The following is a 24,840-nucleotide window of genomic DNA, read 5'->3' as shown; positions in this document are numbered from 1 at the left end:
TATACTTAGAACTCAAAAAACTAAATCCCCCAACAACAAATCCTCAAAGAAACAACTGCCTGATTACCAAATGGGCTAAAGACTTAAAGAGAGACTTCTCTGAAGAGGAAATAAGAATGGCCAATAGACACACAAAGAAATGCTCAACCTCTCTAGCCATAAAAGAAATGAAAATCAAGACAACATTGAGATCCCACCTCACCCCAGCTAGAATGGCTATAATCAAGAAATCTAATAACAACAAATGATGGAGGGAATGTGGCCAAAAAGGAACCTACTGAATTGTTGGTGGGAGTGTAAACTTGTTCAACCACTTAGGAAAACAGTATGGAAGTTCCTCAAAAGACTCCACATAGAGTTCCCCTATGATCCAGCAATCCCACTTTTGAACATTTACAGAAAGGATCATAAACAGGAATATACCAAAGCTATCAGCACAACCATGTTTATCGCAGCATTATTTACCATAGCTAAGATACACCCCTCACTAGATGAATGGATCAAGATATATATATATATATATATATATATATATATATATATATATATATATATATATGGAATTCTATACCTCTGTCAGAAAAAAATGACATTACCTCTTTGGTTAGGAAATGGAAAGACCTGGAAAAAATCATATTAAGTGAAGTAAGCCAGGCCCAAAGAAACAAAGGTCCCATGGTTTCCCTTGTTTGCAGTGACTAGTACATGTCTAGAACAAGCAGAGTAGATCAAAGGCTATGTAATACGACCTATGAGGTAATGTTAAGCAAAATGTACCCCAAGACAGGGACACAAGAGGTTTTTTTATTCTCTTTCGTGCTAGTGTTTTTAATGTACTTACAATACACTATGTTTTCTTTTGTTTCTATTGTATGTTCTTCCCCCATGCTATAACCCCTGTTTTTACTGGATTTGATGCTAGTGCCCTGCACTTTGTATATACATTTTTGTAATTTGGAGAGGGGAAGGGATATTGCAGAAATAAGGATGCAGGCTGACCCATTGTGATGACAAGATGTACAGGATACTATATTGAAAACAAACTTTACAATGTAGGGGGGGTGGGAGGAGTTGAGGAGGTGGGGAGGGAAATGATGGTAGGGAGAAAATAAAGGAGGTGGTAACAATGCTTGCTATGAAATGTACTCATTACCCTACTCATGTAACTAACCCCTCTGTACACATTTTTACAATAAAAATTAATAATAAATTTTTAAAAAAATAAAGTGAATTTCCCTTAGTTAGAAAGGATGTGTGAACCTGTATTTTTGAACCAGATTCTAAACCTTCCATTTCTTTACATTAATTTTCTGCCCATAGTAACATTTCAATGTAGTGGTAAATGCAAGTATTTATAAACATCTTATGGATATTTTGGGTACTATTATGGGAAATACTATCTTGAAAGTTAGTGGAAAACTCACACTTCAGAATGGATCATTCAGCTAGTTAATTGCTATGTTAACATAACACACTAAATTAAACAGCAGCCACAATTATATCACTAAGTTTGAAAGACCTAAAGAAAAATCTGTGTCATGTCCAACTTTATATGTAACCCTCCATAGTTACTTCATGAGAAATAAATGTCTTGCAATCACAAGGAAAAGGGTTGGGCAATGAATTGGTAAATGGCTACCAAGTGGTAAGAATAATTGATAGTATGTGTACGTTCCCTTCCAGAACCCTCCGCTGTACCAGAACAATTTGTGTTCTGAAAGACCTGGAATGACTTTCTGCCCAAATTTAACCTGCAAAGTTTATTTCTCTTTGTTCCGTTGCATGGGGGACTAAGTAGGGTTGTTAGACATTTGGGCCTTTGGTGTAGAACTAGAAAAAGGATCAACTAGTGTTGGTGATGGTGTGCACACCTGTCTGTGTCTAATTCTACCTTCTGTGTTGTTGCTGTGACATCTCAAGCAGCAAGTGGCCTCTGTGTGTGCACACACTGTGCACAAGAGACTCTGTCCTTGTATATGGAGCACAGAGCATGGGCTGGGTGGGCTGCAGCTCATGCAGTGGGCTGTGGGCTGGCTGGTGACAATGCCGGTCTAGTGATGTTCCCGTGTCCCCCTGTCAGGTTGCTTCCAGCTATGTAACGTTTTCCGGTCCCATGACATGGAAATTGACCAGTGTTTGCTGGAGTCCTTGCCCCTGGGCCAGCGGCAGCGTCTGGTGAAGCGCATGCGCGGCGAGCAAATCAAGGCCTACTATGAGCGCGAGAAGGCCTTGCAGAAGCAGGAAGGCCTGCTGAGGAGACCGAGGCACGGGCGGACCCAGAAAGTCCACTTTGGCCTGGCCGATGTGATTCAGGATGCCATCATCCACCACAACGACAAGGAAGGTATGGATGCCTTCTCACGGCCGATTTTCAGTTGCTCTTTTTATTTGGGGGTGGGAGGAAGATGGGAGGTGAAAAATCCCATTTTAAATATTGAAAACTGCTGGCTTTGAGTTCTCAGAAATGTTCCCGGGGTGGGGGTTTGGGGTAATATGTAAAGTCCAATGGTTAAATGTCTCAAGAATCCTGGTAAAGATGAAAGAATGTCAAATGTTAGCTAAATGGTTATGTTTTGCTTTTTAAGAATCACCTATCTGGACATGGTAGCTATAATCCCAGCTAATTCCAAGCCAGGCACAAAGGTAGCAAAAGCCCATCTGAACTGATAAGCTGAGCACAGCAGTGCTTGACTGTCATCCAAGCTAGGTAACAGGTTCAAGTGGGCTGGTCCTGGTGCAGACTGGCCTAGGGCAAAAACTCAAAACTGTCTCAGCACAACAGTATAGGACAAGGGCCATGGCTCATGTGGTAGAGCACCTGCCTGGTCTCAGTTCAAACCCCAGTTCCACCAGGCAACCTATGCAGAAGAAAGAAATTTCCTTTCAAATTATTAATTCAGATTGATCATGAATTTTTTTTTTTTGGTCGGTTGTAGGGCTTGAACTCTGGGCCTGGGTGCTGTCCCTCAGCTCTTCAGCTCAAGGCTAGAGCTCTACCACTTGGACCACAGCACCACTTCCAGTTTTCTGGTGGTTTATTGGAGATAAGCGACTGAGGAACTTTCCTGTGTGGGCTGGATTTGAACCACGATCCTCAGATCTTAGCTTCCTGAGTAGCTAGGATTACAGGCATGAGCCATTGGCACCCAGCTGTTCATGAAAATTTTTAATCAATGAAGTTTTTCCTGTGACAATGATATTGGCTGCAACATTCATTAGTTTTTGTTTCGCACGTGGATACAATTGGTAGTTGTCTCAGAATTCTCAGCATATAAAAGTCAATTTATGCAAAAAAAAATCGATTCTTCTGTGCTCAGGTCATGTTTGCCCTCTGTTTATTTCTAGTAGTTTAATGGTTTCAGGTATTGTATTTCAGTCTTTGGTCAGTTTTGAGCTGGTTTTTCTTACAACATAGGGAGAAAAAATGGGATACATTTCTTTATTCACTATGAATAGTCAGCATCTTGGTATCATGAATTGAACAATCTATTCTTTCTGTCATGTGAGGTTATGAAGTTATTGCTGAAAATCATTTGGAGAGAGATGCATGGTCTTTGTTTTTTTCTGGAGTTCCTGTCTGCCTAGTTTTACGCCAACAAATGTGGTTTTAGTGACTGCACTTTGGTAGTATGCTTTGAAATCAGGTATGGCGATGTCTCCTATTTTGTTCATTTTGATAAAGACTGTGCTCGTTTTGCTTCTCTGTGAAATCTGACTGGATTACTGTATCATGCTTTTCTAAGCAACCTGACCCACACCTCCCTGGCCTATGAAAGACTCAGATCCTTAAGACAGCTGCAGAGGAAAGAGAAGCTGAGAGAGTTTCCTGTGTGTGTGGCTTGCTGAAAGGAAAAACTATGATGGCACTGGAGTCAGAGGACAGCGGAGGGAGCAGGGCCTTGTGCCTACACAGCACAGGAGATCCGGTGCCCGTGTGGAGAGCTGAGCATTGCTGGAATGATCTGTACTGGAGGTCCTCCATCCTGGGCAATCAGGAAGAATATGTTTTTAATTCCAATTTCTGGGAATTACTTAAAGAGATGCTAAGCTGAAGTTGAGACAGGCAGTTTTTGGAGATGTCTGTATGCAGTGGTGCATACATGGGACTGTACATGCATATGAGAGATAGCAGCCTGTGGTAATGATTACTACAGCTCTCACCTGCCAGGAATCACAGCTGTCAGTCAAGAGTGAATGTGGAGGGGAGAAGCGGCAGGTGGGGAGAGAGGAGAGCGCATAGGAATGCATGAATAGGGCAGAGGCTAGTATAGCCTTAAAGAACTTGTCTAGCCCGTGAAAGGCCATAAAGTTGAAAATGAACTATTAAGCAAAATAAAATTTATAAGAAAACCTAGATGCACAATGTGAAAACAAATCAGAAGGATCAGATATGACTCAAAATTTTCTGAAATGGTTTGGTATGGCTTTTCTGCTCTTTTTGCTTATTCTTGACTCTTTGATTTTCCAACCTAAGTATTACATGTTTTAGAATCTAAGTTTATGGTAAATTTCCTCTCCAAGAAATTATTCCGCATGTACATTTGAATACAAATTTGGTAAAATGAAATACAAACTTCTCAATAGGCAGTCAGTATTTCTTGCCTAATTACAATCCTTTGGTAACCACACACACCTGGTGAAGAACTTAGGAATGCACATTTTAAGTGTAATAAATGAAAGAGCACATTATCTATAGCAGATTGTTTATATGTGGGTGTTGATATAAGGATACGAGGTTTAAAACAAACAATTGGATATGACTTTGAATCTGAAAGAAGGAAATAATAATTTTGATTCAAACAATCTCTGACTAGCTATAGACTAGGTGTCCTTGAAGAAGCCTAGTTTTGCCTTTTGTGGGTTTTGCCCCTTGCATTATATACAGAAGACAGAGTGTACCCGGGAAAAATTTCATTTAATCATGGGCAGTGATATTTTTGTTTATCATTGAGCTACCAAAGCAGTCAAACAACCTGTTTATGTACTTGAGAAAATAAATAGCACTGCCAGGAAAAAAAACCCTTTCTATTTGTTCTTTCAACATTGAACATTATGGTTTGCATGAATAATTTTCCTTTACGGTTTAGTTCCTAGCACTTTTTATATTGCCTGACTATGAATACAGAATCAAATATACTTTTCATGTCTGTGATGGTATTTATGCTAACATTTATAAAACGTCATTTAAAGGTAATTCAGATTGTCATGTGTTTTGTTTTTTAACTTTAAAAGTACTGCACTTGTTTAAGTGTGAATTTAATGTCTTTGGTGCTTTATTATTGTCTTCCAAGAGTTGGTAATATTTTCGCCTCAGTTTGTCATTTTAATGTATGATACCACTCTAGAATGTGTTCAGTAACTCTTTTCTCTCTAAAAGGAAAATCAGTTCTCGATTTTAGAGTTGTTAGTTCAAGTCCCAGTTGTTTCAAGAGGCAGAGATAGGGGAACAGGGTGAGGAGACAGATAAAGAGACAAAGAAGAAGCATGTAGAGAAAATTCACATGGGAAGATAAATTCTTTACTAGAGCATCTATTCTCTCATACCCAACAGATTTTAGTGATGGGCCCACCAATGACGTGTTTTTGCAGAAATAATTGCTGGTGTTTTCCTCGGACATTGTGGCTATCTTCAGCGTATGCTCTGCCCATGTGACTTTAGTTACTGTTTCTAGAAGCCACATGTGGGTGGACAGAGGAATTGAGTCTAAGAAGGAATTGCTGCCCCAGGGCGATTGGATTGAGTCAGTTTTTGTACTCAGATGACTGTCAAGCTGATCTGCAGTATCATCAGTGAAGCATTGTACCTCACAGCTGAAATACCTTCTTGAGCAGCTGGCCAAAGCCTCCTTCCTGTCCTGTTACCTTTCCCCTTCTAACCTGCCAGGTTCAACGATGACCATCTTTCTCCATCTTCTCACCAAACCCTCATTTTCTCCTTGGTTTTCAGTTAGTTAATATCACTTCTGGTCAACTTAGACTAGAAATACTGAAGTCATTTTAATCTGAAAGGGTTTGAAGGCTCTGACCTTCTTTGAACATTTTTGCAGGAACTAGCAACTATTTGTAGATCCTCTATTACCTTCCAAAAACTACCCAGGATATGTAGCCATTCACAATATATTGGATGAACTAATTATTCATAAGCCTGTTGCTGAGCTTCCTTATTGAGAAGCTTTAAATGTAAATCTTCAGGGCTTACCATTTGGTTACTACATGACTTTGGTTTCTGGTAGTGGAGCAGCATGTGTGGAGTCGGAGGCAGCATGGTGATGGAGTAGGGGCAGGTGGAGATGGCAGACATGAGATCTCTGACATGTATTACAAGAAGCAGCTCACTACGGCCATCTCTAGGAAGATGGGCTGCTAGGCTGGTGCTATTTGCATAGTGTGGTGATGGTTCAAGCTAAATGAAGCTTCTTCCTCTCTTCTCGACCTTCTTGTAAATGATGCACCAGTTGTCAGTTGAAGGATGACATGGGTAAGTGGATTGAAGCTGGCCCTGACAGAAATTGACAGCTGGGCAGTGCTACTTCCTCCGGTCCACTGAGAAGGTCGCCATTTGGAGGCACCTGTGAGTGTCTAGGAGAGTAATTGTGATGTATGCAAAGTGTGCTGCAAGAATAAGTAGTTCTAACGCTCAGAAATAAGAGTGTGTGTCTGACCTGGAATAAATGTAGACTTTTCCCAAAGAGTTGGACTTGCTAACAGCATCTCCTACATTAGATACTTTGAGTTTTGAAGCAAGTGTAAAGCACCAGTCTCTCTTTGAGGAGGAGGCAAAGGGAAAGAACAACTCCCAGTCAAAAGAAATCTCCACAGCTGCTGTCTAGGGAGGGCAGACCACTCAGGCACAGCTTGGGTGGAGAGGGCCTTTGCCCCAACACCACCCCATCTTGCTAACTGACTAGGTATGCGCCTCAGGGAACACAGCAACACCTGTGTGCCCAGGCTTTTCCTCTAGCATGGCCCAGGAAGAGGGAGCTGGGGAAGAGATCTGCCAAGACCACCACAAAGAAGGCAAAGGATGACTTCCAAATGGTAGAGGCCCTGGAGAACTTTCATTTTGTAAAATTCAGAGCTGAATATCCAAATATGAACACTCACGGCTGTGCTGAATGCAGGCATTCTGGGAGGGATCTCATAGACTGTCCATTGGACGATGATGCTCCCATGAATAGGCAGCAGCTGCTGCATAATTGAAGCGACCCAACCATACAATGCAAGATCATGAAACGTTTGGAAATTAAGTCCATTTAAATTTGGAACAAATCTAGGTGAAGTCAATGCATGGATTAATATTTCACCACCGCCATGTTCACATTCCTGAGAAATACTTATCATTTCAATGGTACTGTGAGGATGATTGAAAGAAATGTGTTTTATCAGCATTTATAACTTAGATGGAAAGATACTCTGCCCATGAAAAAAAAAAGTTCCATGTAGGTAGATTCACTGTGGTGAGGTGACAATGAGAGGAATCTCCAAGTCTGCTGTCTTGGAAATGGCTAGTTTGGTGGGAGGAAACAGCAACCAAGCAGGAGTAGGACAGCTTTACGTCGGAGAGCATTGGTGTCTGCCATTTGAGGGCTGTCATTGGAGTGCTGAGTTTGTGGAGGGGTTGACTCCCATTTTCTAGAGCTTAGGAGCTGTGTTTTATTGTCCCAGAACAGTGGTCTGTGCTTTCTCTTCCTTCCTGCAGCTAGCACACACAGCTGTACCTGTTCCTAAGAAGCTCCGGGGACAAGGTAGATGCTACCTGCAAAGACTTTGCCAGGAATCACTGCCTCATAAGTGGTAGCTGCCATTACATGTTGGCTGTGACTTGGATAGGAATTTAGGGTTACAACTGGAGCCATCAAGAGAGGCTAAGCACCTTGGCTGCTATCTGATTTCACCTGACTGACTGAAGGTCTAAATATGTAGGAATAAAGAATAGCCCCAGGAATGATGCAGGCATTCGTGTTGTAAATTATTATAAATTTATGTTATAAATTTATAATTAAGAAGAATTAATGTAACTCCCCAAGGTAATGAGAAGCAAGAATTGGGTGGTACCTTGGGAAATGGATTAAAGGGAGAAAATTTGAATTACTAAGTAATGCTGACTCATTTGCGTTGATTCCTTTCTGTTCTGACACAGTGACCATAATCCGCTTAGACTCCTGTGTGTGTGTGTGTGTGTGTGTGTGTGTGTGTGTGTGTGTGGCTTCATTTAATCCTATTAATCACCCTACCATGAAGAGTAATGGGCTAAAAGGTCCCTCAAAAGTTCATGACCACCTAGCAACAAGTGAACATGAGCCTAGAAAACTAGAAACTAGAGTACATGCAGGGTAATGGGCTCAGAAGCAGAGTCTCTGGGCTGGGAGGGGCTCTGCTGTCCTCAGATTCCTCAGAGGAGGCAGGGAGCTTGAGACACAGAGACACACGGAGGAAAGGTGGCATGTGCAGTGGAGGCAGACATGAAGAGATACTGCCCACTGTGAGAGACACCAAGTCCTTCCTGTAGCCCAGGAGCTGGGGAAGAACGGGGGGCGGGGCGGAGGAAGGGTGCTTGGGGTGTGTTTAGTCATGGGGAAGCTCTGGGACAAACTGCACAGACCAGGGACTGGTGAGAACAGTACAAAGGAAGGGAGAAGATGCCAGCAGAGACCCACAAGCTGAGTGGCTGCAGCCTTTGCCCTGAAAGACATCATCTTGCTGTTTGTTCTTGGCCTGCTGATTCATGTCTGCTCAGAGTGGGCTCTGATGTGTAAGGAAAGACCAGGAAATTACAGAGGGGGAGAACTCAGCAATCTCATGCGTGCTGGGGAGGTGGCGAGTACGCGGAGAATATTAACTAAGCTTGCAGCCCGTCACAACCATCCCCCACATCTCAGATAATATGAACGTGAAATCGGCGCTCCCCAGGTACCACATGCAAATCCCACACCAATCGTTTTATGATTGCACACGTGGTGCCATTCCCTGATCTTTCACAATTCTCCAGATGTTTATCCTGATATTACTTATACAGAGAAGATGACATGTCTGAGCCTGGAAAGGGGCTGAAATGGTGCTTCTCTGTAGTTCCTGGGGACCGCAGGTTCAAGTCTCCTGTGGGCTTTAACAGGTAGAAAGTCATTGTCAGTGTGCAGCCGGGATTGAGTGAGCAGGCCGCAGATTCCTACGGAGGCCCAGTGCCTTTCTCCTCAAATGCATGCAGGGAAGCACTGCATGGGATCAGAGAACAACAGAATAATGTTATTAAAGAGCTTCAGGAAAGTATCCTCTTGCAGAGATCATACATCACAGACTCATCAGTGCTTGAATGATAATCTTGCACTGGGTGTTAAGGTAACTTACTTTAATCATCAGACTCAACTTAGCATGCTGAGCTTTGAAGTTAAATGGAAATAGTAGTTGCTTATAACCTTGTCAAGATTTGAAATCAGATAAATACTAATGGTACTTTTCTTATTAATAAACTATAGAAGGATCACATAGGCATATCTTACCTTTTGACCTATTAACTCATAAATATTAAAAGAAAGACATGGAACTAGAACAAATCATGTTGATAGAAACAAGCCAAGTTCAGAGAGACAAACAGCACATGGTCTCCCTGATCTGCGAACGTTAAATTCAAAATGCGAAGAGATATGACAAAATAAACAGGACTCGAGAAAAAAGGACCTCTTCTTAATTTGTCGCATCATTTTTAGATGGCTCCATATGGTACATACATGTGCACATCTGAGGGAAGCTAGGAAGAAGGCACAGAATCAGAGGAAAACCGTGAAAAAAATACAGCACAAGGGCCCATGAGCTGCACTGGACATTGCTGAAAGTGTACGAAGCAACTCAAGGGCAGCGATGGGAGGGAGGGAGAAGGAAAGAGGGAACCGCTGACACTAAGCAAAAGGAAAGAAGTGTACATATCACCCAATGTGGGAAAAAATATCTGAGTGTCAAAGTTTGTAGCATTCATAAGCTTTATAGACCATGATAATGGCAAAGCACCTCCTGATGGTTAAAATGTGTTTGTGACTTTAGCTAGATATCACTATCCCACCATACTGTGAAATCTGTGAAATTTATGTAATCACTTAATCTCAATAAAGAAAAAAGTATAATAAAGAAAAAAGACACGATGAAACATTATCTCAAAATACTGTGATTATCATAGAACTTGAGGATTATACTTTGTTGTTGTTTTGTTTTGTTTTATGCCAGTCTTCGGGCTTGAACTCAGGGCTTGAGCGCTGTTTCTGAGCTTTTGTGCTCAAGTCTTGCACTCTATTACTTTGAGCCACAGCTCTATTCTGGCTCTTTGATAAGAGCTTCATAGACCTCTTTACCCAGGCTGACTTTGAACCATGATCTCCAGATTTCAGCCTCCCAGGTAACTAGAATGAAAGGCTTGAGCCACTGGTGCTAGGGGTTATAAGTTTTAAGAGCATGTATTATTGATGCGACAGTTTGAGTTACACTGGAATTTATTTTTATAGTGCATAGTGATGTTAAGCCTGCAAACCAGTAAAAAATGGTGTTTTGAGTTAAAATATTTTTTTTGTCAGTACCATGGCTTGTACTCAGGGTTTGGTACTTGCTAGACTCCATTCCTTATAGCTCAAGGCACACTATTCCCTGGCTTTTTATCGGTTAGCTGGAGATAGAGTCTTTGTGGACTTTTCTGTTTAAGCCATGATCCTCAAGAGGCTGAGACCCCTGAGTAACTAGGGGTGATCCACAGGTGCCTGGCTATATCAGTACCTTTAACACTTAAAAAAAAACCTTCAAAAATAATTTAAATAATTATTTAAATAAAATTTTAAATAATGTAATGATGCTAAATGATTATAAATTTAGTCATACTAGTACATTCATATTAAAATTATGCCCATTTATGAAATTAACAATTTTTAAAGAAGTCAAACATTTATCACAATACTCTATTATTGTATTGTAGCTAAACTGAATCTTTTATTTTAAAAACCAATAAAATTTCTAAGTGAATCATAGACATTATCTTTCCAATGATCATTTCTGGTAAGAATTCAATTAACTTTCATCATCAAAACTTACCTGTACTGCTGTACTGAACTCAGACAAATCATCTATCTTCTAGCCTTTTAATTAAGTGCCATTTCTTATCACTGAGTGAATTCACATAGACAGAGTTTATGAAATATGAATGATGCAGTCACAATAGGAGCGAAGAAATTAAAGCCAGAAAGCTCACACAATACCTACTTGGATTACAAAAATATCACTACAACCAGAGATTTCAGTTGCTTCATTTTCTGGGAACCTAGTGGGATATGGAGACAGGGAGACTTCAGTGAGAACTGACACTTCAACCACTTAATGTGATGCACTTTGTGTGTACCCAAATATTTCCATCAACTATTTGTGAGGACTAGCTCTGTCATGTTTCAGAAAAACTTAGAATTTTTTTCTAATATTGTTTAAAACCCTCATTGCTCATCTTAGAAAGTCCAGGGCTTGCCACCAGATCTTCTCAAACACTTCCAATGAAGGTCAGCCTCAATGACAGACAGAGGGGCTGTTCAACTAGATGCACTTGTACCAACACTGGTGGATATAGAAGCAGTATTGATTAGTTATTCTGTAATCTAACTTTATTTTTGGTTTTCTGTTCTTTTGCCCAAAGGCTATGATAAATGAATTCCTTTTTTCCATATATTTTTAATTATCTTTAAGTAATGTGCAGTGATGTTTCTATTCAACCTGAGTGCATTTATGACCAGGGAGCATTTCCGGACTGATCTGTGCAGAGCAGCTGTGATTGCACTTGAGTGCCGGGATTCTCTTGTACCTGGCACTCTGCTGTGATGTCCTTTCTATCCACAAAGCATGTACACACGTTTCTTCTTAGCCCACCATTCTCATTGTGGGAAAACTGTCTTTTACCAACAAGACAAAGATTCCAGTCACCGTCTCTCAGTTCCAAGACGTCTACAAATTAATCTCATTCCATTTTTCCTGATCTCTAAGTTCACTTCGACGCAGGCTTTCTGCTCTGGTTTCTCCTGTTTCTCTGTTATTGTCTCCACAGCTTTCAGCATCAAACGGGCTCCACTCCGAATGCTTTCTCCTACTCCTTCGCCTTTGTTGCGTCCCTCTCACAAATAAAGCTTCTGGAACCAAGAATCTCTTCTCGATCCTTCTTCTCATTTTCCTGTTGGTAGTCGATAAAAGTGCCCCGGAGCGACTCGACATTGCCATGTTTTCCGTGATTCATGTGCTTGTTCTCAGGAATTGCGTTGACAGCTTTATTAGGCCTCTGATGCGCTATGGCAAATATTTTTATAGTTAGTGTGCATAGCATGTGCTTGTCACACTCCGGTGACAGTGAGTGGGAGCCCGGCCAGGCGTGGCCAGCCCTCTCTCTGCTGGGGAGGCCGAGAAGAGGTTGCAGCCCCTGCTGGTGCTGTGTTCTCACACTCAGGGAGCAGCTCAGCAGAAATGGAGATTAAACTTTCTTCCTTAGGATTGAAAAAGAGAATTTTAAACTGTTCTAAAATATTTAAAAAGTTTTGAAAATATGAGGAAATTAGTGAAGACAAAAATATTAAATATGTATGCTAAGGATCTCCTTACAATCTAAAATGTATAGAACCAGTTGGTAAATCAACAAATATTATGTTCTCTTTTCTACATAATTCTTTGTTCATATATTCTCTAATGTTTATTCAGTACAATCACACTAATTTTCTAATTAAACTGCTTGAGTGGATTGTTCCAATCATCAAGATTACTGATTGTAATCAGTAAAATGGAGAAGCTCATATCATCACAAGTGCTAGATGCCTCTGTCTGTCTGTCTGTCTCTCTCTCTCTCTCTCTCTAAAACACACACACACACACACACACACACACTCTTCTCTGGCTGGACCTGTGGGTACAGCATCATTTCCTTCCTCCCTCCCTGCTCCCCTGTGTTTCTATCTGATGTTCAATCACTTGGCTCACCTGTCTAGCATTCCTCTGTCCCTTTATCTCTTTGCTTCTCTGGCGTATCTGTCCCTTAATGCTATAATTCTGTAGGGAGGCTGTTTTCTTTTAACATACTGTTTAATCCCTTAATCTCTTGGCCAGCTGCCTATCTTCACAGTCAGCTGTAGTCCACACCATAGCTACCAATGTATTGAGCTTCAAATTTTGTAAGTCTTTTTGAGCTAATAAAAATAACATCCTTTATCTTTCTTAGTTTAGGGCTTACCCACATTTTATCACCTGGACAGAAACCCTGGATACATTTTTAATATAAATTCTTTTTCCATAAGCCTGGTTAAGTGATTATAATCTAGGGATATTTTTGATGACTTGACAATATAAGATTCTAGTCTAGAAAAATGCAAAACTTCTCAAAAGCTCAGGTTCAAAAAGCTACAAGCATTTGAAGCAATGATGTAATAGAAGTGGAGACATTTTTAAAATTTCAAGTAATCATTATGATACTGTGACTGTTGGGATGACAAATAATTTATAATCTAAGAACATGACTCCATATTTATCAAGGGATGGCATCAGATTGGATAAGGGTTTTCTGGGGAAAATCAGTTTGTAGCAACATCTGCTGGCTTGATGTTAAGGAGAGGGAGAATGATTCTGTCAGATTTTCTTAGTGATCTTCCCCAAATGCTCTTTCCTTCACTGAGGACTTTGGTGAATCTCCCTGGGTGATGTGTGACCAGTGGTCACTGAATGACCACCAAATTGATGGCACCAAAGCCTTAAATTAGATCGATCTGCTTTAAAAGATAATGAAAACCAATATTTAACTGATTCCAGAAGCAAAACTATTTCCAGATAAAATGGGACAAGTTGCCAGTCACTGGTGGCTCACACCTGTAATCCTAGCTACTCAGGAGGCTGAGATCTGAGGATCGCAGTTCAAAGCCAGCCTGGGCATGAAAGTCCTAGAGACTCTTCTCTCCAATTAACCACCAGAAAGCCAGAAGTGGTGCTGTGGCTCAAGTAGTAGAGTGCTAGCCTTGAGAGTGCAGGGACAGTGCCCAAGCCCAGAGTTCAAGCCCCACAACTGACAAACAAAAAACAGGACAAGCTCTGTCTTTTAATTTATTTTCTTGTGCATTTTATTACTTGACAATTTTACCTCTGTTAGTTTATGGGTTGCAGAAGACATCACACTGTGTTCAAAATAGCAATGCATTGGATTTTTCTATACATCACAAGTAATACCTTGACAAAGTCAGAGCCAACCTTTAATATTTATGGACAAGACCCTAGCAGTGGTCTTTCATGTAACTTGAATAAGATAGATGCTTATGTAACTAAAGTAAGCAAGCAGGTTCTTCAGTTCTACTTTGATCATTCCTCAGAGCAAGGATCATTGCATTATTGATCTGCTGGCATTTTGCCTACTGTATTTTAAATAATGGGAGGAAGCATTGAAAACTACTGTAATCTGAGTTGTGTGGAAAAGGTCAGTATATTTGTATATTTAAATGTGAGGGGAATGAAGAGGAGACAAAGATTCATACTGGAAATAATTTTCCTGACCATAACAACAATTGGAGACTTCAATTTTTGTCTCTGGTTTATTTTTAAATTAAGGTTTGCTTTTACTTCAGTCCTACAGTATGCAGAGGATAGTTATCCAGTCCTTTCTGTGGCTTTCAAACTCGCTGTCATTTCCAGTCAAATCTTTTTGAGTGTGAAGCAAGGTGACATTCTCCATCCTCTCAAATTGTTAGTGACATCTTTGATGACCAAAAATGGCCTAGAGAGCGAGCTGATCCATTAAGACTGTCACAGGTCTGAACTTTGAGGAGATGGCGTTGAACAGAGCACAGGGCGCCAGTAAGGCCTCAGACAGGACGCTGCCCCTTTCATGTTGATTTCCAGGGTCTCCGGGTTGAGCAAAACACATCGCTTTCATGTCATCCCAAGCTCGGCACATTGAACCCTTGCCTCTGACTCTTTCAGCCTTCGCTTGACATTTAATACTTAATATTTTTTATTAGTCTTAATTTTTTGAAGGTAAACAGAGTACATTTATTTGAAGGTAAAAGGAAAGCGATGAAAGGAAGTAGGAAACATGAGCAGACTCCCTGAGTGGAGTGGGGATATCCTTGTCACCCCAGGAGACAAGTCCCACTCTTAAAACTTTATTAGCACAAGTTAATTGTGGAAAGCATGGGATTTCATTCAGATGTTATCGCGTGTACACATAATGGGCTTTGATCCTATTCACAAGCTTCATTAGTCTTTCTTGACCTCCCTTCTCCTCTTTCTAAACTGGCTTATAGATTTTCAAGTGGGTTTTATATGGTCTTTTCAAATTGCACACAATGTGAGTGAATCTATTCTCCCCACCTGCTCTTCTTGTCCTCCCGCCTGAATTATTTTTTTTTTCAGTTGTAGGGGTGAGTCTTGAACTCAGGGCCTGGGCACTGTCCCTGAGCTCTTTTGCTCAAGGCTTGTGTTCTACCACTTTGAGCCCACACCAGCATTTCTGGTTTTTGAGTGGTTAATTGGAGATAAGAGTCCTCACAGGAACATTTTTCAAAATAAGATCCTCAGATCTCAGCCTCCTGAGTAGCTAGGATTATAGGCATGAGCCTGTAATCTGGCCCACCTGAATTTTTAAACTAAGAATGTCATGATGCAAAAATAAATGAACAATGTAATGACTCTAATTCAGACTTCTCAGTTTTCTCTGTAGTACCTGTACTTGAGAGAATGTTATTCTTCATTGTATGCCTTATATTTCCTTGATTTTTTTTTTCATGAAAAGAAAGTACCCTCAGCGCCTCTGAGAGTGAATGAGGTATTTGGTATTCATCCACAGAAACTGGTTGGTTCAGATGGTATTGGGGTTTTTTGTGGGGGGGGTCCGGTCATGGGGCCTGAACTCTGGGCCTGGGCACTATCTCTCAGCTCTTCAGCTCAAGGCTAGCACTCTACCACTTGCGCCACAGTATCACTTCCGGCTTTTTTTCTTTTTGCTTATGTGGTGCTGAGGAATCGAACCCAGGGCCTCATGCATGCAAGGCAAGCGCTCTACCACTGAGCCACCTTCCCAGCCAAGTATTGGGTTTTAAAAAGTGATGATGTACAAACTGAGAAGGAGGCCACACATTCAGCACACAATTCAGCATTTATAAGTACTGGTGACTCTGCCTCTGTTGGGTAGCTCACCCAGACAGTGCTCACGGGTACATAGCTTTTGCTGTACCTCCTTTGGCCATGAGAATCCTGTGTAGAATGGGGAGATCTTTGTTTTGGTTGGGTATTGAAGCTTCTGGTGCATGTTGACATTGGAGGTGACATTGGAGCGTTCTCCTTGCTTTCATATCACAGGGTCCATGTCTCTCTACACAAATGTTTCTGGGAGCAACAGTTAGAAATGTGGAATGAAACATGTCTATGAGAATAAGAAGGAAACTGTGCATATAATGAGATGCAAACAGACAAGCAGTGATTGAAAGAGGAACATAGGAAATAACAAGTTTCAATGGAAATAACAAGTTTCAATGCAATAGCCCATGGCTTGCTTGACTCTGAGTTGAAGCCTGTAGGAGTCCATGTCCACCGTACTAGTTGTTTATTTAACAACGTTACCTGGTGAAGTTTGCTCAATAAAATTACCCTCTTATAAAGGGCAATCCTTTAGACTTTACTGTGGATTTCTAAAGAATATGCAATAAGGGAGAAAAACAAGGGAGGAAGTAACAATGTTCAACAAGAAATGTACCACTACCTTACGGATGTAACTGTAACCCCTCTGTATATCACATTGACAATAAAATTAAATTAAAAAAAAGAAAATGGCAACTCTGTGTTTGTGTGTGTGTGTGTGTGAGAGAGAGCTAGAGAGAGAAGAGAGAGAGAGAAAGAGAAGAGGAGCTATATTCACTTTCTTTTATTATCTTTTTTTTTTTTTGTCGGTTGCGGGGCTTGAACTCTGGGCCTGGGTGCTGTCCCTGAGCTCTTCAGCTCAAGGTGAGTGCTCTACCACTTGAATCACAGTGCCACTTCCAGTTTTCTGAGTGGTTTATTGGAGATAAGAGTCTCACGGACTTTCCTGCCTGGGCTGGCTTTGAACTGTGATCCTCAGATCTCAGCCTCCTGAGTAGCTAGGATTACAGGTGTGAGCCACTGGCACCCAGCTTTTATTTCATTTTTATCATTTGCTTTCTTATCCTGGGCACTTCCCAGGTACCAGGAAGCCCCTCTTGCTCATGAAGCCCTGTACTATGTAAGCAGGACAAGACCAATCTGTGTGGCTCTCTAACTGTAGCAATCCAAGACAACGACCTTTCAAAGGCCAACACCTCTAGTCTTGGTTACCTCTTCCATTCAGGCTTTACAACTCTCCCAGTGAACATAGATGAGCAATTGTGGTGTTCTTCTAAAATGCAATGCAGCCAGTAGATGCCATCTTTGTTTGAGACTTAATTAAAAATGGGGACATTTTCTCTCTCTAAGCTCTGAGTGACTAGAGAAGACCATAGCTTAGGCATTAAGAAAGTTCTCAGGGCCCCAGCTTTTCCAGCTCCTAAGCCTTCTCAGCCCAGGTGCCTACCTGTGACTGAAAGCATTCAGAGTGACTACTCCATCCATTATTTGATGGTATTCCTCAGGAAACCTCCGTGGGGACTGTTTAAAGGAGCTCTTGTCAAGCCGCAGACCAGTGAGCAAAGTCAAGGCCTTGGTTAGCCAAGCTCTGAGGATCACTATTCAAGAGCAACAGACACAGGCTGACACCATCCAGACCTTCATACCTTCATACCCGCTCCTTCATACCTTCCTTACCATGTAGGAGCAGTACCAGGCACTTTGGGCATTACTGGCCCGCACCTGTTTCTCAGCTGTATTCATGATGTCTTCTTTAACCACCACACTCTTCTGGGTGTGTGGGGATTATTCCGGAACTCCAGCTGAACTGCCAGAGCCAGGAGGTTTTTGTTACAGATTCATAAACCAACTCAGGCTTCAGAAAGGACATACAATTTAAAACAGAATCCCGCAGAATCAAGGTGAAAAATTTCACAGTGTGGCTGGATATAAAATATAGGAACAAGGGAGCATGTGGGAAATCTGCTACTTGATAGGCCTTGTACCCTCGAGTGAGCATTCTAACTCTGTTCTCTCTTTTCCTGCTTTCTACCTCTGTAGAGTGATCTCTCGCAGGTATCTTTGTGTCAGTGAGTGTTCAGAGAGTAATAATAGGAGTTGTGCAGGGGGGGGTCTTCACCGAAGAGGTGAGCATTGATGTCTACTGTAGTTATTACAGAAAGTGATAGGTGAAAATCGACACTGGAGTTCTGTCTCCAGAAATGTTGCCCCAAGTATTCATTTTGTGATTGAATCTTATTCCTGAGAGCTGACAAAATTTGCAATTGTGTGGATCTTTCCCAAACCCTACAAAACACAGGATAAGTAAACACCTGCTCTGATTAATTAAAACCTGACCAAGTAAACACATCACAGAACCAACTGAGATAAAAGGAAAAACATGATAAAACTGGAGGGTGAATTAGAATCTATAAAGGCACTCTTCAGATAAAGTCTGAAAGCCACATTTCAAAGGCACAAAGGAATCAGAGACTAGTGTAACCAAAGCTTCTTTCTAAAGCTACTTCATCACTGGCTCTCACCTTTGTAAGATACTTTCTTCCTCATCTAACACCTCCATGACCCCTAATATAACTAAGTGGTAATTACTCAGAGCCTATATATAGTTCTTTATCTTTGTCTATACTGCTGCAGCATTGCCACAGTTTCACAAATGAGGGTGGAGAGTCAGAGAATACAATAACGGCATCTGTCGTTATTGAAATGTATTCTTTTCTATCTCCAGTGAATTGTTAGCAGACATACTCTCCTCTGCCTTACATTTAAAACATTATATATGGGAGAGACTCTATAGAGACTATATACCATAAAGTAAATGTCCAAGGTAATATGTGTGCATGTCTATGTGTAGATTCATAATTCAAGTAGAACTCATTTGTTTTCACAAATATGTATGTGATTGTTGCCCATTTTTGTATTTACTAACAAAATATGTAAATAGAATACAGTCTGATCCCTTTATTTGTAAATTCTTTTGAATCTCAGGCACTTTCTACCACTTGGCCACAGAGCATTTTTAATATATGGAATAGCATTTGGCAGTGGATCATATGTATAAAAAAGAAAGACTAAAACATGTGTTTAGATTGCATATATTCCAGTTTTACTATTCCCACAGCAAGCACTGAAGATGCAGGGGGTTAAATATATACCATTATAAAGCTGTCACTTTGAGTCTGTTCTGGAATATCTAAGGAGTTGTTGGAGGAGGACTTGTTTTAGTAAGCAGGCCATTCCCAATTCCCACAAAATTCTCTGAGAGAGAGAGAAAGAGAGAGAGAGAGAGAGAGAGAGAGAGAATACACTAGAGATTCTGTAGCATGGGTTAGTATGACATTAGACTTTAAAGTGATCTTTTTATCTAATAAAACATTGGCATTTTAAGATTTAGCAAAAAGCAGTCATCATTATCATTATTCAAACTAATGTGAAGTGATTCATTTCTATTCTCCAAGGGTAGTAAATATTCTTTGAAACTTTTCTGTCATCTTTAAAATGTGTGAGAGATACCACCATTGAGACTGCAAAGAAAGGACACAGGAAGTATCCTGAACACCAGCGGTGTGAAATGTGGAATCAGCTGGACTGTTTTTAGGAATTCTGGGGATTTAAAACCAAGGTTGGCAGTGATCTGAGGAACACTGAGCCATCAGAGAGGGTCAAATCCCAGCAAGAAAATTGAGCTTCCTGGTCACACCCCTCCTCATGCGTCTCCCCCTTCACAGCCCAGAGAATCAGCAGCCATGCAAACATGGTAGTCCTGATAGCATCAGCAATCCCAGAGGCATGGTGGGAGAGAGCAGCTGTGGAGCTGCCCCCCAGGGAATTGCCATGTTTTATCTGTCTGGAAGTTCCCTGGAAACTCCTACCCACACACCTTGGATTTGTTTGACCTGATTTAGAATAAGTTCACTGCAAATGTTTTCTCTGGGGGCATTTACAAAAAGAAACAAGGGTCCAGAAGTGCATGTTCAGCATTGCATCTGCCTCAAGCTGTGATCCTGGCTGTGATCCACAAGATGTGGCCGAGTCACATCACGGATGAGAAGATGATAGACAGGAGTCCCATGGGTCCTATGTGAAGGGCTGAAGAACCCTTGAAATACAGAAGGCTGGCTGTGTGTGTGCATGCTCATAAAAGCACTCCGAAAACTCTGACCTCTTGCCTGGGTCTAACCTGTGTTTGTATAATCAGAATGAATGTATTCACAGTGAGGAAATATGAACCACAAACTAACTACCACTGCACTAAAAGACTGCCCAGAGCTAATGTAGAAATAACTTGGGGAGAAACAGTTCTCATTTGAGAAAATAAGTTCAGTCATAAGCAGACCACTATGACAACTCACTGAGCAGAGATTTCAATGGGCCGTACATTCTAAAGTATGCAGATCTTCAAGTTTCAGTGCAAGAAAATAATGACACAAACAAATGTAATTACAAGCAGTAATAAAACAAGGTCTTGGAGGGGCACTGAATCTGATCTCTGAGTTTTCCTGCTGTCAAAATTCTCTACCGGAATGGTCATCTTTTACAATTGATAGAAATTGGGCACTTGCACTACACACACACACACACACACACACACACACACACACACACACACACACACATATATCCCAAATCCTTAGTTATAAACACCTATCTTAAAAGAATCTGTAATGAAAAACCTATCCACTCATTTGAAAGAGAGAAAAAAATGAGTAAACAAAAATGAGTGGAAATAAGAGGAATATAGAGGAAAGCAAGACCAAAATGAATGAAATCAAAAGGTGACTCTCAAAATAATTAACATTAATGTTGTTTCTAAAAATAATAAACAAAACTAGTACAACTTCAGTTACTAAAATGAGGAATGAAGGATGACACAAGCAAATTAACAGAAGAAAAGTAAATGAAAACATGGTATTCAAAGTAGATAATCACATGGAAAACATGTATTTCTTGGACCTAAAAACTGGAACACAATTTAGAACTTTTGATTTTCTTTGTTTCACTTTAACTTTTTCTTCGTTGTTAAATGGAATATCTGTGAACATAAGAGCCAGCGTTGTCATGAAACTATGACTATTACGTGTCTTGATAAGTTCACTTTTAACATTCAAACCTAGGTCTTCTGTCAGCTCTGAGCATATTCTGGTCATTGGTATGTATTCTCATCAAGGTGATATACATAGCTTTGTACAGAAATTCCTTGTATGCTAAGAGCTAGTAGCTCACACCTAGATCCTAGCTGCTCAGAAGGTTGAGTTCTGAGACTCGTGGTGCAAAACCAGCCCAACACAAAAGTACTCGAGACTCTTGTCTCTAATTTACCAGCAAAAAGCTGGAAGTGGAGGTGTGTCTTAATTGGTACAGGTGCTAGCTTGAGCAAGAAAACCTCAGGGACCCTGAGTTCATGTTCCACTATTGGTGCACACATGCAAACACACACACACACACACACACATACACATACACTTTCTGAGGATGATAGAAAAATTGTCAAGAACCTAAGGCTCCAGGGGAAAAACAGATTGCGAAATGTAATTTTTTTTTTTGTTTCTACACCAGTAGTTACTAACGAGTTGAAAGGCAAAAATTCAATGACCATTTAATGATGTTCTCAGGAGACGGTTCATTTTCTTTTTTCTGTGTGTGTGTGTGTGTGTGTGTGTGTGTGTGTGCGTGTGTGTGTGTGTGTGTGTGTGTGCATGTGTGTGTGTGTGTGTGTGTATGTATGTATGTATGAATGTGTGTTCTAAAGAGGATGCATTGAATCAGTGTCCCTTACAAGATAAGAAACAGGTGGAACATGAAAACACTGCTCTGTAAAGACATGAGGAAGATCTGATGGCAGCTCCCACCCCTTTCCTGTGTATGTGTTAGGGGTTAATGAAAAGCTGTCACTTGGGGTCAGGACATGGAAAAGTCTGGCCTCAACCCCATATTCTCTCTTGTTTTGCAGTTCTCCGGCTGCTGAAGGAAGGTGCGGATCCACACGCTGTGGGCTTCTCAGGAGGGTCCCTCCTCCACCTGGTAAGAACCCTGACCAGGGCACCACCATTACCAGTGGGTAGGACACCCACCAGACAGAGAGCCCGCTAAGGCCTCCATGCCCACTTGCAGCATTTGATCTGATAGATGAAGATCAGAAGCATTACTTGTTTCTAATTAGCAGGCTTAGAGCATGAACTGCAGTGATTAATTCTGCACTGAAATTTGTAAATAACCTTCAAGAATTATAATTAGCATATCTGCCCTAAAGAAAATGCTTTTACAGTTAAAGAGATTTAGAGACACAGGTAGAATATTATTGTGTCAATTGCCCCGAGGCAAACGGTCGCCCTTTATTTGACTTGTCCAAGTTGTCTTTCTTTCTTGAATAAAACTTTACTTTGCTATGGGTCTGGCTTATGTAAATGTGAATTAAGTGAAGAAATCATTAAGTAAACAAATAAATGAGAGCATAGATAAATATAATACATTAGGTTATGGGAATATTTTTGGTTGAAAAATGAAGGAAAAGGGTATTTCCAGGAAAGTATTATTCTGTGTATAGTGTGTTTGTGTATGTATAGTATGTGTGTGTGTAAGAGAGAAACAGAGACAGAGAGAGATACTGAAAAAGAGAGATGGAGAGTGAAGGAGGAGAGATAAGGAGAGATAGGCAGGAGGGGCAAAAGGAGGTGTTCTGTCACATACAGAATGCGTCTGACTTTTAAGAACCATGTACATCTCTGCCTTGTGAATCAGAAAATTATCAGCTGCTTTTTTTCCTCTTTGGGATAAAGTCAAGAGCCATTAGCTGCCGTACAGAGGTTTCTCACGGTCCCTTTCCTGGACACCCATCATCCACTTGACCTTCCTGGTCTCAGTACCTGTTGCACAATGCTCAGGGACTTCCTTTGTCCCTGGCTCAAAGTCTTCCTCCTCTCCATCTTGCCTGTGACTACGTGGAAAGCACCACTGCCTCCCGCTCTGCCCACTCCAGCCACCTCACTCTTCCTGAAGGCTTTGGCCTAGAGTCCTGCTCCATGTCTTTTGCTGTTTGCTCCATGTAGAACTCATTCTTCTAGATATTTCCCTGGTCCAGGCAACCCCTTGCTGCAGATCTGCTCCAATATTACCCCCCAGCAGCCCTCCGGGCTTGCCCCAGCACAGAGCCCTCAAGGCCAGGACACGTGGTCTGCTCGCAGGCATGTCATTTCCCCTCCTTTATTGTAGATGAGGGGACTCGCCAGGCCTGTCATCTCCTAAATTCTGTGTCTGCAGCACCCAGGAGAGGACCTGGTGTGGACGCAATACATGGAAAAACACGGGAGAGATCATTCATTGATGAGTGTTACCATTAATTGATGAATGTGACCATTTCACCTATGGGCATCTAACACCATAGTAAAAATTAGGCCTAAAGCAGGCATGAGCACACATTCCATGCTCCTGCTGAGTGCAGTGCTCAGAGGGGCAGAAGCTCTCAGTGGTCACAGCAGATTGGAGAGGGTGTTGCAAGTGTTGGGGATCCGGGGAGCCCAGGGGACACTCGGGGTGGGTGGAGAATGCACATTATTACCCTTTGTATCCAGGTAGGAGAAGACAGGCTCCTCACCTCTCCGCTGCTCCTGTCACCGTGTCTTATGGCTAATGGTTATCTGCCTCTGAACCACTACCAGCCTGACTGCCTCACACACTTTCATATTCTCAGTAGCTGCTGCATACTAAACAGTCCTCATCAAGGGAGGAACAGGTGCTGGCTGGGAGACCCCTCAGGGCACGGGATCTGTGGTTAGTGAGCAGGGAGTGGTTGAGACCCAGCTGATGGAGGTTAAAGACTCTAGAAGGGGTAGAGTCAGAGGAAAGCGGCTGGAAAGGACCGCAGGGATGGGCGGCCAGGAATGACTGTACTTCCTCCAGATCGGAGGTGGGTGTGTGGTGTTTTCACACTGTTCTGCTGCTGGGGGCAGAGGTTTGACACTAAGGCAGGAGCCTGGCCAGGAGGAGGAGAAGGTGGCAGCTGAGGATGCACTGGAGCTCCACCCCCTTTTTGCCAGAATTACTCGGTAAATACAAACAAACGAAAAATTGCAGGTTGCCAGAGAGGCAAAATTGCAGGGCTTCCAAATGCCTGGGGTGTGAAAAAGGCCATTTAGCCATCGACGCTGTCAAGTGGGAGAAGCTTTGTGGGGCACCCCACCTTGAGGGCCCCCCACATGGTCGAGCCTGGTGCTCCTCATACTGAAGCCCTAATTACACCGTCTTTCTAAGGCTGTCTGTGGGAGGCAGTGTGTGTGGAGGGCTGGGAGACCTTGCATGGAGGCCGGGAGCACAGTTAAATACAGTTGTGTTTAACTCAGTGCATATTCATCGAGCATCATATTTGAAGTGCAGATTTCTGTGAGATATTTCTCTTATAAGTACGGGGGGAGGAGGGGAGAAGGAACCTTCTATGTGGGGAAATAAAGTTTCCACAAGCCTTAAGGTTGGTTGTCTTGTCTGCTTTTTAACATGTATTTCTTTTCATTTTTGTGTTTTGGTCAGTCGCGGGGCTTGAACTCAGGGTCTCAGTACTGTTCCTGAGCCTTTTCACTCAAGGTTAGTGCTCTACCACTTTGAGTCATAGCACCACTTCCATTGGGGATAAGAATCTCTTGGAGGGCTGGGAAGGTGGCTCAGTGGTAGAGCACTTGCCTTGCATGCCTGAGGCCCTGGGTTCGATTCCTCAGCACCACATAAGCAAAAAGAAAAAAG

The 24,840-nt window shown here is 41.7% G+C and overlaps 1 protein-coding gene across 1 annotated transcript in view; it reads left to right on the top strand.

Annotated features, from left to right (window-relative positions):
- The first annotated feature begins 2,118 nt into the window (after positions 1 to 2,118).
- Positions 2,119 to 24,840, top strand: part of Myo16 (myosin XVI) — a 267,093-nt gene continuing 244,371 nt past the window's right edge. Inside the window, exons 1-2 of the mRNA XM_013022725.1 lie at positions 2,119 to 2,344; positions 22,061 to 22,131. Of these exons, the coding sequence (XP_012878179.1) occupies positions 2,119 to 2,344; positions 22,061 to 22,131 (297 nt within the window). The remainder of the gene's footprint in view (positions 2,345 to 22,060; positions 22,132 to 24,840) is intronic.

This window comes from Dipodomys ordii, unplaced genomic scaffold, assembly GCF_000151885.1.
Source record: "Dipodomys ordii isolate 6190 unplaced genomic scaffold, Dord_2.0 Scaffold64, whole genome shotgun sequence".
NCBI classification, from domain to species: domain Eukaryota; kingdom Metazoa; phylum Chordata; class Mammalia; order Rodentia; family Heteromyidae; genus Dipodomys; species Dipodomys ordii.
Note: the sequence above shows the minus strand (reverse complement) of the source record. Positions and strands in the feature narration are given on the sequence as shown.